This window comes from Podarcis vaucheri, assembly GCF_965113315.1.
Source record: "Podarcis vaucheri genome assembly, chromosome: 5".
Lineage (NCBI taxonomy): Eukaryota > Metazoa > Chordata > Lepidosauria > Squamata > Lacertidae > Podarcis > Podarcis vaucheri.
The window spans coordinates 379979-398288 of NC_138763.1; the positions used below are offsets into that span (position 1 = coordinate 379979).

An 18310-nucleotide genomic window follows, 5' to 3' on the forward strand; every position below is an offset into this window, starting at 1 on the left:
ACTGGGACCAAGTCGCATGGGCCTTTGTTTTTGGGAAAACTGCTGTGGGGAAAAGTTGTATGGGCCACTGTGCCCTGTGCAAGGGAACAACAGAAGCAGGAGAGGACTGTTGTCCTCATGTGCTGCTTTTGGGCTTCCAGAAAGTGAGATGGTGGCCTAGAGGGGCCCCTTTGGGCAGATCAGGCTACAGAGATCTTCTCTTCACACAAATTTGCAAGTGCAATCTTGAGGCTGGAAGGGATGGCGTCTCCAAATCACCCAAGGGGAAAAGAGCGACTGAAAGGCTCACTTACTCCTTCTCTTTCAAAACCAAGCAGCTGCTGTGCCCAATCTCCAGTTAAAGGCATGGCTTTTGACATCACAGAAGCAATTTGCCCGATGGGTTTGGAGGTCCAATTGGGACATTCTGCAGATGCGATGGGCGAAGAAACAGGAGGGGAGCTTCTTCCTCTTCACTGCACTGCACTGATGAAGTCCTGCTCTAACAGGAACTCCCGCCACTTAAAATGAATTTCAACAGGGACAAATGTAAGGTTCTGCACTTAGGCAGGAAGAACCAGATGCACAAATATGAGATGGTGGGCCCCTGGCTTACTTGCAGTACATGCAAAAAGGATCTTGGTGGACCCCAAGCTTCACATGAGTTAACAATCTGATGCAGCAGCAAAAAAGTGATGCTATTCTAGGCTGCATCCACAGAAGTCTAGTGTCCCGACCAAGGGAAGTCATAGTCCCACTCTCTTCTGCCTTGGTCAGACCACACCTGGAACACTGTGTCCACTTCTGGGCACCACAATTTAAGAAGGGTATTGACAAGCTGAAAATGTGCAGAGGAGGGAGACGATGATGATCCAGGGTCTAGAAGCCAAGCCTTATGAAGAGTGGTTGAAGGAGCTGGGTATGTTTAGCCTGGGAAAAGGGAGGCTGAGAGGAGATATGATAAAGGTAAAGGTAAAGGTACCCCTGCCCGAGCGGGCCAGTCTTGACAGACTCTGGGGTTTGTGCGCCCATCTCACATCTATTGGCCGGGGGCCAGCGCTGTCCGGGGACACTTCCGGGTCACGTGGCCAGCGTGACAACGCTGCTCTGGCGAGCCAGAGCCGCACACGGAACGCCGTTTACCTTCCCGCTGGTAAGCGGTACCTATTTATCTACTTGCCCCCGGGGGTGCTTTCGAACTGCTAGGTGGGCAGGCGCTGGGACCGAGCAGCGGGAGCGCACCCCGCCGCGGGGATTCGAACCGCCGACCTTTCGATCGGCAAGCCCTAGGCGTTGAGGCTTTAGCCCACAGCGCCACCCGCGTCCCCTGGAGATATGATAGCCATCTTCAAATATCTCAAGAACTGTCACTTGGAAGAGGGAACTAGCTGGTTCCCTCCTGCTCTGGAGGGCAGGACTCAAACCTACGGCTTCAAGTTACAAGAAAGGAGATTCCGATTAAACACTAGGAAAAACTTTCTGACAGTAAGAGCTGCTTGACAGTGGAACAGTCTCCCCCGGAAGGTGGTGGTCTCCCCTTCCTGGGAGGTTTTTAAGCAGAGCTTGGATGACCAAATGTCAGGGATGATCTAGTTGGGATTCCTGCATTGCAGGGGTTGGACTAGATGACCCTTGGGGTCCCTTCCAACTCTATGATTCTATGACTGGGGCAACTTATGCTGACCTTTGGACTCTGCATGTCTCCTGCTGCCTTTTTAAAGGTTTATTCAGAAAATTTATGTTCTGCTTTAGTGTTCAATCGGTCAACAGAGGAAATTTAAAACCAAACTGAGAGATTACAGAGTCACAGAACTGTAGCACTGGGAGCGACTCCATGGGTCAGTATCATTCAGTATCATTCCTAGTTTGTTGCTATCTCCAACCATCCACTAAGAAGCTCGGCTCCCTCATTCTCTCTCTCTTGGAGGATTTGAACAGCAGCAGCAGCAGCAGATGGAAGCTCTTTACGAAGGACTCAGACTGCCGGCTGGGGCAACGGAAGGAACCAGAGCTGCGCCTGGCGAGTGGGAGAGGAAAGCTCCTCTTGCTCCCACTTCCACTGAGAGGCAGAGGGCCAGTGCAGGGGAACTGCCCGCTCTTCCGGGGCGAAGACACACGGCCTCCTAGGAGCAAAGAGGAAACTTGAGAGTCGGGAGCCCGTGGTCCACAACTGGGGAGGGGAGGGAGCTGGGCAGCTCACAGGGCCGCCATCACCTTGGGCACTGCAAACCCCCTCAAATGCGACGATAAAGCAGTTCTCTCAGGGATCCTGCAAACCAGCTGCAAGCAAAGGAGTTCTGTGTACAGCAACATAAAGAAATTCCCACACTACAACTTTAGTTAAAGAAAGTTTAATATATATATATATATATTTGTATGTATATAATATGTTTTATTATAACAAAATAGGCAGTTATTGTGGGTAAAATATTCATTAAAATCTGACTTCTAAGAACATATTTATATTTCAGACTCTGAATCGTCTCTTATGATAATCTTTCAGAATATTTTCAGAACAAAATTAATCATTCCTATATGAAGTACAAGCTTTTAAAGCACCTAAACTGTATTTGGATTCAAAAATGTAAAGACCGTTACCCATTGATGATATCAGTAAGACACTCCAAATAGTCTTGTGTGTGCTAGTTTAAAAACAGGAGATATTCTTGCCCCCAACAACGGCATCAGCAAAAAAATGAAAAAATAGACTATAAAGAATATTCTTATGAAATTATGAAAATGGGTTTTCCCTTGTGAAATAATGGCAACTCCATTTACATTATCTTGGACATTTGAACAAAAATCTCCTATTTAACTGCCTGTAAAATAAATGTGTTGCCAACAACAGAAAACTACAGAACTACGGCCTGCAGCCAACCCCGTGAATCAAATCATGCAGGTCAAGTCACGCGTGCAAAACTGCTCACCATTTACATCATTAAGACCACTTTTCTTTTGTTAGGAAATATTTAAAAGGGTGTATATAAAGATTTGTTTTCTCAAAATCTCTGAAGGATACTTTCCCTTAAACATTAAGGAGTTTTACCACAAAATTCTCCGTTTCGTATCCACACAAGCGGATCGAGCCACTGCCCTTTGACCCTTGAGAAAATGGCCGCCCGCCAGCAGCTTGTGAGAATCCACACCATCAGAACAAAAGGGGGCACTGGGGAAACGCTACGGGAGCCACGGGGCCCATGCAGGACAAGGGCTGCCCCCAGGTGGGAAGCACGGGGGGGGGGGGGAGGCACAGCGGCCCCCGCTGGGCGGCCTTCAGAGCTTCTCCTTGGCGGGGACCCAGATGTAGGGGCTGGAGTGCTCCTCAATGACTTGCTTGACTTGGTTGTAGATTTCTTCCAATGTGTCTCCTTGCACAATAGCTGTAGAGGAGAGAAGGAGGAGGCGGCTCTTGAGGGCCTGGACTGGCACAGCTCTTGCACCACTCCCCCCAGCACTGAAGCCCCCCCCCAGCCGCTGCCTTGAAAGGAACACAGCTGAGCAACCAACCTGTGAAATGTTCGGTGAATTCTTGCTCCAGCTTCATGGCTCTCTCAAAGGTCTTCCGAGCTTGCTCATCCGTCAGACGCTTATTCATTTCCCTGAAATTGCAGCACAAATCAAACCAAGATACCGATGACGAGGCTCAGCCATTCGGATGTGCACCTTCCTGCAACCCCTGGAGGGCACCACGTTGGCGACTCCTGAGCTACCCTCAAGCATCAGCTCGGGAGCAGCAGAGTCGCTCTGCTCTTCTCCAGAAGGCAGAGTCAAACACCAGAAGAAGGAGGGACAGACATTTTGCTTTTAAAGTTTGGCTCTGTCTTCTTCCTGCAGAGGATTGGACCTTTGCTGGCTGCTTTTTTTCTCCTGCTGAAAACAGCAGGATATTATGGGTTGTGGAATACACCCAGCTCCCAGGGAAAGCTCCCTTCCGGGAGACCGTGATTGATGACCTTCCTGGAAGAGGAGGCCACATGCCGCAAGGAGGGTCACCAGAACATGCGCAGAGAGGAGAAGGTCGGAGGGGACAGGGCAAGGCCAGCTTTCACTCACATGATGTTCTCCACTGATTTGGGTTTGATGAAAACGGAGATTGGGTGCAACTGGGCGATTTGGAGCCTCTTGATTGCGTTTCCGGAGACGTCGAGAATGCAGTGCTTCCCCTGAGGCACGGAGGGAAGAGGCATCTCAGAGCAGAGCATCCACGGCATCGCTGCTGGCAGGCAGCTCAGCCAAGCCTGTCGGCATTTTCAAGCCCGGCGGCTGAGACTGAGCCCCCTTCCCCCTTAGTTCAGCTATTTGCAGACATTCCCTGGAAAGCCATTTTCTTGGGGTTGAGAGGAGGCCTGCTTGGCAAACCTATGGGGCCCTGTGGCACTGCCTTAGGCAGCAACTCTAGGCCCACTTCCTCCGCAGTGTAGCGGCAAATTCAGAAAGAAGGGTCCCATCCAGGCAGCCACACCCCTTCCAGATGAGCCAATAAAAAAGAGCTCTCCCTGCCTTGCCCCCAAGCTCCTCCCCCCGTCAGAATCACCCAGGCGCACACAGAGCGGGAGACCCTGGCCGGCTTTCTCTTTGGTTCCCTTTGGTGGAACGTAGCAGAGTTGCCTTGCTTGCGCTGCAGGGCCCCTTGGGACCCCCAAGCCTTTCTTTGCTGAGGAGCTTCCCTTTCCGACTGCCATCCTAAGACTCACAGAAACTGGATCTGGGCAGAGTTGAGTTGGAGGAGGAAGCCTAAGCAGGGGAACTCCTGATCCAACCTCTGGTATTGCCCCCCCCCCGCCACAGATCTCGGCCAACATGCTTCAAAGGGAAATGCAAAAGCAACACAGATCTCTTTTGTGTGTGCCAACCTGCCCCTTTCTCAGAGGGACCTACAAGGCAATCCTCAGTGGCCAGTTCTGCTCCTTTCACTTGGATGGACTCCAGGCAGCACAAAGGGCATGGAAACATTTTCTCAGGGGCTAAAAAGCTCTGCTTCGAGGCTGACAGGGTGCTGGGGCCAGGAGGGACTTTGGACCGACTTCTTCTGAGTTATGGTGTGATGGGGGCAGACTCAAAAACCATACATATCCCTTTAAAAATCACAATATTTTGGGATTTCTAAAAAGACCCAGGTAGTGCTGGGCACTAGCTTTGCTGTATAAGATCTTCAGATATTTTCCATGGCACAACTGGGGCAATGGACTGAGGGCACTGACTTCATGACATTTAGTTAATAGTGATCTTTGGGCTCAGGAGGCTCCTGAAGGTTTAACGGAGATCCCACAGCAAGACGCCCTTTCCTCCTTGTGAGGCCGCGTCATGACTGATTGGGGAAGGAAACCCTGGGGCAGACCGGGACCACCCCTCATCTCTCCCAAGCAGACTTTGGAAAGAGAGGAGCTCCTTTACCTTCTCTGCCACCTCCCGCACGGACTGGACACTCGTTCCATACAGGTGGTTGTTGTACTGGCCGGCTTCAATGAACCTGTGATCCTGGATATCTTTCTCCATTTGTTCTCTGGACGTAACAAAGTGGTAATCCCGACCGTCCACCTCGTAGTCTCGCTTTGGCCGGGTCGTATCTTTGCGGAAAGAGACAGGCAGCTTTTAGACAGGCAGGCAGGCCGGCCCAACACACAGCAACCTCAACACTGACTCCAAATACTGGCACTGAGCACCTTCCGCTTACTGTGCACAACAGTGGGAGGAAGCAGGTCCAAGGTGGGATCCTGGCACCCTACAAGTGCGTTGACCCTCAAGTGCTAGACCAGAGTCTGACCTTCACATCTAGGGCTGACTGAAGCTTCCAGACGGCCTTCAAAGGCAGCCCCATATGGAACGCAGGACAGCAATCCTGTCTGGATACAGGAATGAACCCGGCCGGCCTTCTCTAGATTGGCCAAAGTGGAGAGAGGGCACTGCGCCAGCCGCCTCCAGAACAGGCTGAGTCCCCTCACCCAGCAGCCAACTCCCTGCCTTGTGTGGACCAAGCCCCAGCTTGCAAAGCCCTATCTCCTCCTGCACTGAGTCCATTCCATTGCCTTCCTGGATTGACAGGAGCAAGAAGCACTGCTGGGTGTCGTCTGCACACTGGTGACGCTCCAGCATGTTTGGAAAGGAAGAACCCAGGGATGCCAGCAGGCAGGGGGAATGAGGGGGCAAACGGGGACAGGGCAGAACGGGGCCAGGGCTGGGGGATCTCATGGCCCCCATGGGCCAGATCCTTATCAAGATGGGCCACATGGACCAGATCTGGCAGGCAGGCAGTGGCATGTGCGGGTGTGCACAGCTAGCAGTCCAACGCGCCGCGGCAGCTCTGCAAAGTGCCCTTTGAGGCAGCCTCTCCCTTCCATTCACACGGCACTTGGCACCAAGAGCCTGAAGCCCATCTCTATGACTGAAGAGGCAAAGTGCCCTTTGAGCCAGCTCCCAACCCCCACCCCAATTAAAGGACAGCACTTTGCTCTGTTGCACCTTTAAAAGGGAAGGAAAAGGGCTACAATCTTTGCTTATCAGCTGATGAGCAGATTAAATCCTGCTGCCGAGGCTGCATGATCCCGCTCCCTGTGCAGGATCAAAATCCTGCCCTCAGAAGGTGCCAGGCTGGTGTGGTTTGGCCAAGGGTCTAAGGCAGTGGCTTTCAACCCTGGGGTGCCTTGGGCAACACTGGTCTCTGTTCCTCTTTCTTTCCCTCCTTCCTCGGATGCCCTCTTGTGTCTCTGCCTCCCAAAGGCTGGTGCAGCTGTTTATTGCAGCAGCCCTGGCTCTAGGCTCCCCGGGCGAATGGTGCCTCTGGGTGGGGCAGCTCAGAGACCAGGGGCCCAAGGAGAGGGCAGAGGAGGCTGAGGGTGTTCGAAAAAGGGTGAGAAGCTGCCAGCTCTGCAGGCAAGGGGGGACCTAATTGAGCCCCTGAGCCCCACAGGGGAGCTGCAGAAAGAAGGCAGTTGGTCAAGGGAGCCGTGGACTCAAAAAGGTTGAAAGCTTCTGGCCTAAGGAGCCAAACTGGGACAGGGGCCAGAGGTGCCCCCCTCCCCACGAATGAGGCAATGAGAGTGTGCTTGGACAGGTTGGCTAGCCCATGAGGCCAAGTGGAAAGCATGCCCAATGCCAAAGTTGTTTATTTTATTATTATTATTATTATTATTATTATTATTATTATTATTATTATTATTAATTTATATCCCGCCCTCCCCAGCTGAAGCTGGGCTCAGAGCGGCTAGCAACAGTCAAAGATAATACAACATTCTAAAATCATTTCATTCTAAAATCAGTTCAAATCAAATGAATGGCAAGATGCTCGGAGGATGCTGCTGTGCCCCGGAGCTCCTCATGGCTCCTGACTGAGAAAGGGTCTTCTCTCCCGGCTTGTGCTTGGCTGGGGACTGCATGAAAGGGCTCTTGAGGGCAAGAGGCACCTCTGCTTGCAGCCAGGCAATGCCCAGAGCTGCCCAAGGGAGGCCCTGGGTGTCTCCATGCCAAGCAGGAGGACTCTGGCCCCCGCAAGGGCTCTGCGCTCACTGCTGGCTCCCAGCCCAACAACATGCAACTGCAGCTCCTTGCACCCCTGCACTGTGACCCTGGCCTGCTCTTTCCCAAGCTGAAACACACTTGCGGTGCTGCTTGCCTGTGTGACAAAAGCTTCCCTGGTAGGCCTTTGCCATACATACGTGGAACGCAGGATCCGAACTCGTCAGGGAATTCGGAGATGAGGTCGTCATTGATCCGGTCTTTCATCGGTCCCAGAACAATCACAGGCCGTGTGTAGTTGACTGAAGGGGGAACAGACCCAGGAGTCAGAGAGGAAGGAAAACAACCAACAACCTCCTGTCCCTTCCCCAAGTTCCTGGGGGTCAAAGGCTCGCCTAAGCCAGCCTCCCCCCCCCCCCGTCCACCTGCCAGCAGGAGTCCCTGTTGGGCATTCTGCTCATTCCAGAGCTTTGCTCGGCAAGAACGCAGGTGAAGGCCTTTCCTGTGGCCATGGCCAAGTTATGGGAGACATTGATCTGAGGGCTTCCCCTTCCGACGGCAGGGGCAAGGAACCTCCAGCCCACAGCCCTAGTTGGGACAGCACATGCCCCCATCCGCCCGCCCCCACTTGAGGTCCAAAGGAAGCAACTCCAGAGCAACGGCTGGGAGCGTGAAGGGAGCCCTCCGTACCTCCTTTGCAGAAGGTCCTAGTGCAGCCAAGGGCACTGGTGGGGCTGAAAGCGAGCCCTTGGGAGGTGTGCTTGCAAAGGAGAGCCAAAGGCCTCTGTGGCCTTCAGGGCTTTTGGTTTTATATGATGCAACATGCTACAAACCTTCCTGCTGAGTAACAGGCTCATAAGACAGGACATATTCCTCTTGGCCACCTGCAAATTCAGAGACACCAGTTTAGAGCTGGAATGTAGTGTCTGCGTAAAATAATACAGATGTACACACGTATCTCTCATATAGAAGACTTTTCAGGATAAAAAAACTGGTATAGAAGCCAGATAGGAAATTAATAAGCACCACTCTCTGTATATATGTGGTGAGCCACAATCTACTCTTAATTATATTTCGATTAAGGTGAGTTTATTGTGGTGATCTTAATAGGTATGCCTCAGTTTTAAGTAACATATAGCTAAAGAAGCGACTGGGGGACGCTGTTTGTCACACACTCAACATTTCGCATGTGGCCACAGGCCCAGAAATTATGAGTGACCCCTCCTGCCACATTTCTAGAATCTTATTGAGGCTAGAAGACACAGGACTCTATGGTCAGGCGGCTTGAGAGTGCTCAGGGAGTGGAAGACTTAAGCCAAATGATGCCTTAAGCCAAAAACTACGTAAGAAAAGAGGAAAGAAAAAAAAAACAAGAACAGACTGTCACTGAAATTAAACAACAGAACAATGGAGTAAATTAAGCACAAGTTTAGGCCAGCAGTGCAGCAATGCGGCTAAAAGAGAACCGGTCTCTTGCCTGGAGTGGAGCTTCCTGAGAGGCGAGGGGTCTGTGAGGATCAGCGGCTGATCCGACCCTCTCACACTCCCAGCAACTGGCCTATCCAGCAGAGCGGAGGCACCACGGAAGGAGGGGGTCCGTTGCTCAGGTGCCCTGCCCAGGTAAGCCGGACTGGGGAAGAGCCGCATCGCAAGAGCCAAAGCTTGACCCCCCAGCAGAGTTCAGGTATGCTCTGCTGTCGAATGGGCGCCTAGAGAGATGCTTCTAGCTGCAAACACAGGGAAAGCCAAGCAAGCCTTCCTAGCCAGCCCCAAAGGGAGATGTGGGGAAGGGCCCCAAGACACTCACGGTAGCTGCTTTCGCTGTCGCTGGCGTTGGACGTCACGTGCTCTGAAACGGGAACAGGAAGGAGAACATGAGGAGCTGCACCAGACCAGAAAGAATTCCCAAAGAAAAGCAAGACAAGGACAAGTGCCAGACGGGTCTGCCATGACTTGCACTCTGCAGGGAGGAAGGCTCTCTCTCTCCACATTCAATGAATGTGACAGGGCTGGGGCTGGGGTGAGTGCACTCTGCCAAAAGGCAAGAGGACGTCTGGATGCAGACACAGAACAAGGTGGCCCAAAGCCCAGAGGCGTTTCTGCGACTTCCTGACTCCGCCTGGAGCTCAGAGGCAGTGGGAGAAGCACAGGGCGCAGAGGGAGCCTCAGTTCACAACCAGGCCACTGGTTGGGGATCTGCCAAACCTGCAGCATGTGTCATGGCCAGAGGGGTTGCCACCACGAGGGCAGATGGAGCCGGGGAAACCGGTGGAGCTCAGTGGGTCAGGCCAGAAAGGCCACTGGGAGGCTGAAAGCGCTGCTCTGCCTCCCCACCGCTGGTCTAAACTGCTCACACACCACCTGCAGCAACACACCAGATCACCTGGCAAAGGCTCACAGCAGGAGCTGGGAGGGGGCAAGGGGGTTAGAAAGGGGTTCAGCGGTCTATAGCTGCGGAAGAACCTGCTGAAGCCCACATCCTCTGAATGCAACTTTGGCGAAGGCACAAGCATTTAACTTGTCAGGAACTATAAACGTATTTGAAGAAGACCTGGCCTAGCAAATCTTCATCTTGGAAGCATCCCCAGGGAAGGCCGCCAAAGTCACTGCCAAGTCACTGGGCAGGAGACAGGTGACTCTTTGCTTCATGGGCTAGAAAGCTGTGAGCTGCCAGCAATTACAAGCATGCAAACATCTTTTTGAGCTTTCAGAGCACTCCTGCCACACCAAGAGGTATTCCAAAGAAGGATAGATAAGGATACTCTGGAGGCACAAGGACCCACCAGGAACCCTCTTGTGTGGAGACAAGGCCAAATGGCCACAGTCAGAACTGGAAGTGGTTTCGGCTGTAGGGGAACCCCAGGACCTCTCTGTGCTGAAGGTGATTCGGTATGTGGAGGTAAGCCTCTTCTAGGTCTACAGAGGCAGGAAAATTCAGACTGCAGAGCGTCCTGCCAATAAAAAGTGACTCTAGCCTGAATTTTTGACGGAGGATGAATTGTTTGAGGAATTTCAGGTATAAGACTTGTTGCATTTGGGTACCATTAAAAAAGATAAAGTCAGTCCTCAAGAAAGAGTCTTTGGGTGTCACTGCCTCAACAACCTGAACTCTGAGAAGATGAAGAATGGTCTCCTGCATTCTTTGTTGCTTCAGTGGAGACTTGGACATGGGGCAGAAGCAGTTCCCGTCCTGTAGCCAAACCCTAATGACTTCTGCTGTTGCAGGTCATGGAAAACTGCAGGAGTCCCCCCCCGGGGGGGGGGGGCATAAGACTGGCCCCTAGGTTGCTGTTGCTGGAGACCAGCTCCAGAGGATCTGAAAAAAGAGCTGCTGAACTTGTCGCCAGGACGAGCCCATGACAGACCCTGGAAACAGGGCTTCCTCCAGCACTGGCAGCTGAGCAAAAATATTGCCCCTGCCCCCTGGGGCTTTCTCCATCTGAAGGGCCGATAAGAGAAATATGGCCCTTGAGAGGAAAAGTATCTGTGAAAAGAGCACCCATCATCCCACGACAGGAACCCTGACAGGTTTATGGTTTTATGTCTATGCTCTGGGAACCGCTAGGTTAGATTACTGCAACACGTTATCAATAGGGCGGCCTCTGAAGGCAGTTCAGAAACTTCAGCTGGTGCAGAATTTGGTGGCCAAGCTGCTCTCGGGGGCAAGACCATCTGAGCATATTGCACCCATCCTGGCCTGACTGCGCTGGTGGAGTGCCTTCTGTCAGCTTCAGTTGGGGCTCAGGACCTCAACACCTTAAGAACCGCCTCTCCCCCTACAAGCGGACCCAGATCCACACTGGTCATCTGAGACCCTTCTCTATGGCCCCGTCACCGGAGAGGTTTGGAGGGTGACAGCATGAGAACAGGACCTTTCTGTGGTGACCCCCTGATTGTGGAACGCTCTCACCAGAGAAGCTCGCCTGGTACCATCATCACATGTCTTTAGTTGCCAGGCCAAAACATTCCTTTTTACCCAAGCCTCTGGCCATTAAACAATTTATGGTCTGTTAAAGGAGGGGAAGTTATGATGCTTATTTTATCATTATGATTTTTATTATGTGTTGTCAGGGGTTCAGGAGCAGAGGCGAGGGCAAGGGAGGAAACAGAGAGTGAGGGGGAGGAGGCAGAAGAAAGGATGAGTGATGACGACGACCCGAGATCTCCGAGTCTTTCCAGTGAATCAGAGGATTCACAAAAAGGAGCACCAGTGGCCAGGGCAAGGGGGGAGACTAGGGGGACACCCCAGGAAGATAGAGCCAGAGGGGACTCAGAGGAGAGCAGTTGGAAATAGGGACCAGCGTCACCGCCAGAGAGTAGGAAAGAGGAAGAGCGCCAGGGATCAAGCGCTGGCAGCTCGCAACAGGAGGGAGGGCACGAGTCAGGAGTGGCCACACCTTCATCGGGGAGCGAAGTGACGGTTAGACGGAAAGTGGAAGGTTGGGCGCGCGTGCCAAGTTCAAATGCACAGGAAGGTGGCGCAGTAGGCAGCCCGGAAAGGGAGCCAGGTCCTAAAGCCCGGCGCAAGGAGACAGGAGAGTCAGGGGGGTCATCGTCAGAAGAATCCCGGAAGGAAGAGACCCAGGGGGGCAGAGGGACCCAGAGGAGAACTGTCAGGCGGAAAAGGTGGAGCAGGGCTAGGATATTAAGTTGGTGCGCAAGGGGCGGAGACTCAGACGGAGCTTCGCCGATCTAAGCATAAGACGTAGGGTTGCACGCAGCAGTTCGAGAATGGAGACTGTAACTCAATAAAGACTTTTATTTAACGATCGCTGGCTAGCGTGATCCTCTGTGAGCTAGGATCTGGAAGCAACCCTGACAGTAAGCTCCGTCTCCACAAATTGTGGGCATCCACGCCCTCGCGGAGAGGAGAGAAAGCGGGTGCCTACAAGAGAGCTCACGAACGGCAGACAACATGACGGCCGAACAGCAAATAACGGAACTCAGAGAAGCAGTTTCACGACTGACTGCCGAGGCGCTGGCGTCCAGGAAGAGAGAGGAGGAAGCAGCTGCCGCCTACAGGGATCTCCAGGTCAGGTTGGACGTGCTTACGAAGCAAGGGCAACAGACACCCAAACCTGAGGGGATTGGGCTGGGGAGACGCACAGGCGGTCTGGTCTCTCACTTCGATGGGAATTTGCAACAGTACCCCAACTTTAGAGCAGACGTAATGTGTGCACTGCAACTGCTGCACAAAGACTTTAGAGATGAACAAGAGAAAGTGGGGTTCGTCATGTCCCATTTGCATGGAGACGCTAAAGCGTGGCTGCGCAATTTGTGGAGAGATAAGGATCCTGCGCTCCAAAATGCGGACGCCTTTATCAAAGCGATGGATGGCTGTTTTTTATCAAGCATTGACGTGGATATTGCCCGAAAGGAGGTGCATGGACTAAGGCAAGGGAGGGCCAGCGTAAGGCAGTATCATGCCCGCTTTTTCGCTTTGGTCAGTGCCCTGGAATGGGACAGAGATTCGGCTCCTGTCAGAGACCTTTTTTGGGAGGGCTTGCACAACTCAGTTAAAGATGAGATTGCAAGGGGGGAGAGACCCCGGACCACGCAGGAGATCGTTCAGAGGGCGCTGGCGGTGGGGGTGCGGCTGGAAGAACGTCCGTGGAGCAGGGACGAAGGGCGCAGCGGGCGCGAACCAGCCAGAGGCTCCTCCTTCCTTCCCAGAGAAGCAGCGCGTGCGCAATCCACGCCTCCAACAGGAGGAGGGGTGGAACCGATGGAGGTCGGGAGTGCAAGGGCTCAGTCAGCAGCCAGAGCCCTAGCACCGGCAGCAGTGAAAGCGAAGCCTCCTAGAGGGACCAGGAAGTGTTATATCTGCGAGGATCCAGGGCATATGGCGAAAGAGTGTCCCCGGAGGCTCCACAAGCACACTGCAGCCTCAGCAATGGTGACTGCAGCAACGCAGCACGGAGAACCACAGCAGGGAAACGACGATGTCTGGCTGGAGGAAGAGGCACTGGGGCCCAGCCAGACGTGTCAGTGAAGCAGTCCCCAGAGGTTTTACCGCCCATGGACCCCCTCCCGCCCAAGCCAGTAGTGAGGCTCACCGCATCGCTCCAGCTACCCAATGGAATCACCATGGACGTGCCGATCACCGTCGACTCGGGAAGCAATGCAGACTTCATAGGGCAGGACTTTGTCGACCGGCACGCTATACAGTTGCTGCCTGCCACGCTGCCCCTGCAGGTTGTCACGGTGGATGGCAGGGAGCTGCTAGGGGGGCAAGTGGTGAAGCAGACGCCACCTATGGTGCTGCGGCTTGGAAATCACAGGGAAATCATCAGCTTCAACGTCACTCAACTGTCGGACACGCCTATTGTATTGGGCATGAGTTGGCTGGACAAGCACAGCCCGGCGCTGGCTTGGTACCAGAGGCAGCTGACCTTCGGCTCTTCCTTTTGTGCTGAACACTGCATCATGCCCCAGCAGGAAGGGGAGGAAGAGGAGTCACAGCTGCAGCTAGGCACGCTGCAAGCGATTCCCCACAAGTACGCAGAATTTTTGGAGGTTTTCTGCGAGAAGGAGGCAGACAGGCTACCCCCCCACAGACCATATGACTGCAAAATTGACCTGCTGCCGGGGGCGGCGCTGCCCAAAGGGAAGCTGTATTCCATGTCTGAAGACGAACTGCAGGAACTCAAAGAGTTCATAGATCATAATTTGGAGCGCGGTTTCATCCGAGAGTCCCAGGCAGCGGGGGGCAGTCCTGTATTCTTTGTGAAGAAGCGAGACACGCCCCAAAAAAGACTCGTAGTGGACTACCGCATTTTGAACAGTGTGACCAAGCCATCGGACTTCCCCATGCCCCGAATCGACGACCTCCTCGCAAAAGTACGCAAGGGCAGCGTGTTCACCAAGTTGGACCTGCGAGGGGCGTACAACCTCATTCGCATGCGGGAAGGAGATGAGTGGAAGACAGCCATGTTCACGCCCCTGGGCACCTACGAATATAGGGTTATGCCTTTTGGATTGCAAAATGGCTCCCACGTTTTTCAAGCTTTCATGCATCACGTGTTGGCGGGGCTCCTCTACAAGACGTGCGTCTGTTTCTTGGATGACATCCTGATCTTTTCGGAATCGCAGCAGGAGCATGACAGACACGTCAGGGAAGTGCTGAGCAGGCTACAGCAACATAGGCTTTACGCCAAGCTGGAGAAGTGCCAATTCGACGTGACGGAGGTGGATTTCCTGGGATACAGGTTGTCTGACAAGGGGCTCGCCATGGACAGCGCCAAGGTTCGAGCGGTGTTGGATTGGAAAAGCCCACGCAACCGGAAGGAGGTCCAACGGTTTGTCGGCTTCGCGAACTTCTATCGCAAGTTCATCAAAGGCTTCGCTATGCAGACAGCGGCCATCACGGACACGCTCAGTTCCAAGAAAAAGAAGTTCATCTGGACAGCACAGGCGGAGCAGTCCTTTCAGGCACTCAAGCGTCTTTTCGCGTCGGAAGAACAGCTACTTCATGTCGACCCCAGCAGGCCGATGAGAGTTGAAACAGACGCCTCGGACAGGGCCGTCGGAGCAGTCCTGCTGCAGACGGACCCGCAGGGGGTTTGGAGGCCCGGAGCGTTTTACTCCAGGAAGCTCAGCAAGTCCGAACAGAATTACACCATCTGGGACAGGGAGTTGCTGGCTATTCATGCAGCGTTCAAAGCATGGAGGCACTTCCTGATTGGAGCCAAGCACACGGTGCAGGTCTGCACAGACCACAAGAATCTGGAGCACTGGCGCACGGCACAGTTCCTGAACCAGAGGCAGATACGTTGGGCTGAGTTCTTTGCGAACTTCGACTTCCGAATAGAGTATGTCCCGGGGGACACCAACATCATGGCGGATGCGCTCTCCCGTAAGCCACAGTATCTGGAGGAGGCAACGCCAGCGACCGCCATGCACATCTTCGCACCGACAGTGTGGGCGTGCGCTGCGGCGACAGTTGACCTGGAGGCGGTGCGACGAGCGTTGCAGGATGACTCCTTCGCGCAAGCTAAGATGGCAGACGTGCACAGGGGCACGGCAGCGACCGACGAGTTCCAACTGCGAGATGGATTGCTCCTCCATAAAGGGGCCATCTACGTGCCGGGAGACGAACTTCGTGCCAAGGTACTGCAGCAGCTGCACGACGCGCCCACTGCCGGGCACTTTGGCAAGGAGAAGACAGTGGAATTAGTCGCCAGGGATTTCTGGTGGCCCGGAATGAGAGGGGAGGTCGCGGACTACGTGGCAAGGTGCGACACCTGCCAGAGGGCCAAACCAGTACACAAACCGCCGGCCGGACTGCTGGAACCGCTGCAAACTCCGTGCGAACCATGGGAGAGAGTGGCCCTAGACTTTGTCACGGATCTGCCCAGCTCGAGGGGCAAGACGGCCGTGCTGCTGGTGGTGGACTTGTTCTCCAAGATGGCGCATTTCATTCCGTGTGCCAAGGTGGCCACGGCGGAACAAACCGCCAAACTGTTCATAGACCACGTGTTCAAGGTTCACGGTCTGCCACGGTCTATTCTGTCCGACCGAGGGCAGCAGTTCATCTCGAACTTCTGGCAGAAGCTGATGGGCTTCCTCAACGTCAAGATCAACCTGGCGTCGGCTAGACACCCGCAGACCAACGGGCAAGCGGAGCGGGTCAATGCCATCATGCAGCAGTACCTGAGATGCTATGCAAATCAACAGCCGGCGACGTGGGTGGATTACCTGCCTCTCGCCGAGTTCGCCTACAACAACACGAAGCACGTGTCCACGGGGGTCACGCCGTTCTTCGCCAACAACGGGAGGCACCCCAGAACCTTCCCGGGACTGGAAAGACGGGGGGAGGGGGAGCCGCAGACAGCAGATGCGTTCGCGTCGGAGTTGCAGGAGATCCACGATCAGCTGCGGCGGCACCTGGAGCTGGCTAAACACGCATACAAGGTACAAGCGGACAAACACAGAAGGGTTGGCAAAGAGATCCATGTGGGAGACTGGGTCTGGTTAGCAGCCCAAGCAGTGCCGGCCAGGTCGTTGGCGAAGAAGAAACTAGGGCATAAACAACTGGGGCCCTACCAAGTCAACGAGCAGGTCAACCCGGTGGCTTTCAAGCTGGCGCTTCCGGAGGGTTCCAGAATGCATCCGGTGTTCCACAGATCGGTGCTCACTCCCTACAAGGCACCGCACAGGTTTCAGGAACCCGGAACGGCGCCGAGTCCGCTCCGAGAGGGAACCAAGCAACGGGGAGTGGCACAGGAGGTGCGCCTCAACGAAGTCACGGAGATTTTGGACTCCAGATGGGGGGAAGAGGGGGTAGAATACCTTCTCGCTAAGGAGGGCACCCCGGCCAGTGCCAACAGCTGGGTGCCGGGCTACGCTTTAGATGAACCTCTGCTCAAGGAAGAGTTTCATGCCCTCTTCCCCCATAGGCCAATGCCAGCGGACTTTTTCGACGACTGGCTTTTCACGCCCACGCTTTCAGCCAGCACGTTCCGGGGGTTCGACTCGGATGAGGAACCGACACAAGACGCCCGTTCCCCGGAGGGGTCACCCTCGGGATCTGCTTCAGAACCCTCGTATTGGTGGGATGATCGACCAGAGGAGCAGTGGCGCAGAAGGTGGCTGGAGGGTCCAGGACGAGCAACGCCTCCAGAAGGAAGCGAGGGAGAGACGGACATGGACGTTTTCGGGGACGACCAGGGTTTCGAGCACGGCGGCACAGAGATGGAAGCAGAGGTGACCGTCGTCGACGAGAGCAGGGAGGAAGAACCGGAAGACTTCGGATGGAGGCCCGCCACGGGAAGCGAACTGTACCCGACATTCGTTCCCTTGACACTGCAGCACCCAGCTCCCGCACCGGAAGGAGGGGAGGGGGGAAGAGGGGGCTTCGAGGGGGGGATGGATGTCAGGGGTTCAGGAGCAGAGGCGAGGGCAAGGGAGGAAACAGAGAGCGAGGGGGAGGAGGCAGAAGAAAGGATGAGTGATGACGACGACCCGAGATCTCCGAGTCTTTCCAGTGAATCAGAGGATTCACAAAAAGGAGCACCAGTGGCCAGGGCAAGGGGGGAGACTAGGGGGACACCCCAGGAAGATAGAGCCAGAGGGGACTCAGAGGAGAGCAGTTGGAAATCGGGACCAGCGTCACCGCCAGAGAGTAGGAAAGAGGAAGAGCGCCAGGGATCAAGCGCTGGCAGCTCGCAACAGGAGGGAGGGCACGAGTCAGGAGTGGCCACACCTTCATCGGGGAGCGAAGTGACGGTTAGACGGAAAGTGGAAGGTTGGGCGCGCGCGCCAAGTTCAAATGCACAGGAAGGTGGCGCAGTAGGCAGCCCGGAAAGGGAGCCAGGTCCTAAAGCCCGGCGCAAGGAGACAGGAGAGTCAGGGGGGTCAGCGTCAGAAGAATCCCGGAAGGAAGAGACCCAGGGGGGCAGAGGGACCCAGAGGAGAACTGTCAGGCGGAAAAGGTGGAGCAGGGCTAGGATATTAAGTTGGTGCGCAAGGGGCGGAGACTCAGACGGAGCTCCGCCGATCTAAGCATAAGACGTAGGGTTGCACGCAGCAGTTCGAGAATGGAGACTGTAACTCAATAAAGACTTTTATTTAACGATCGCTGGCTAGCGTGATCCTCTGTGAGCTCGGATCTGGAAGTAACCCTGACATGTGTTCTTGGTGTTGTACATCACCCTGGAATCTTTTGATAAAGGGCAGCAAAATAATAATAATAATAATAATAATAATAATAATAATAATAATAATAATAATATATTTAGGCACCTTGTGAAAACATTTCTCTATAACCAGGTGTTTGGCTGATTAACATTCTATAGCCTCTTAAATTGTGGGTTACTGTTCTATTTTTGTTTAATTGTGTATTTTGTGTTCTCATTTTGCATTTTTATGTTGTGAACTT

At 54.0% G+C, this 18310-nt stretch overlaps 1 protein-coding gene across 16 annotated transcripts in view; it reads right to left on the bottom strand.

Annotated features, from left to right (window-relative positions):
* Positions 1–2314: 2314 nt before the first annotated feature.
* The window catches only part of DLG1 (discs large MAGUK scaffold protein 1), a 126118-nt gene continuing 110122 nt past the window's right edge, over positions 2315–18310 (bottom strand). For all 16 annotated transcript variants that reach the window (XM_082224035.1, XM_082224038.1, XM_082224036.1 and 13 more), the window contains 7 exons: positions 9239–9280; positions 8265–8315; positions 7632–7733; positions 5374–5546; positions 4033–4142; positions 3487–3578; positions 2315–3359 (listed from right to left, as the gene is read on the bottom strand). In XM_082224035.1, coding sequence (XP_082080161.1) covers positions 3253–3359; positions 3487–3578; positions 4033–4142; positions 5374–5546; positions 7632–7733; positions 8265–8315; positions 9239–9280 — 677 coding nt within the window. In that variant the 3' untranslated portion in view covers positions 2315–3252. The remainder of the gene's footprint in view (positions 3360–3486; positions 3579–4032; positions 4143–5373; positions 5547–7631; positions 7734–8264; positions 8316–9238; positions 9281–18310) is intronic.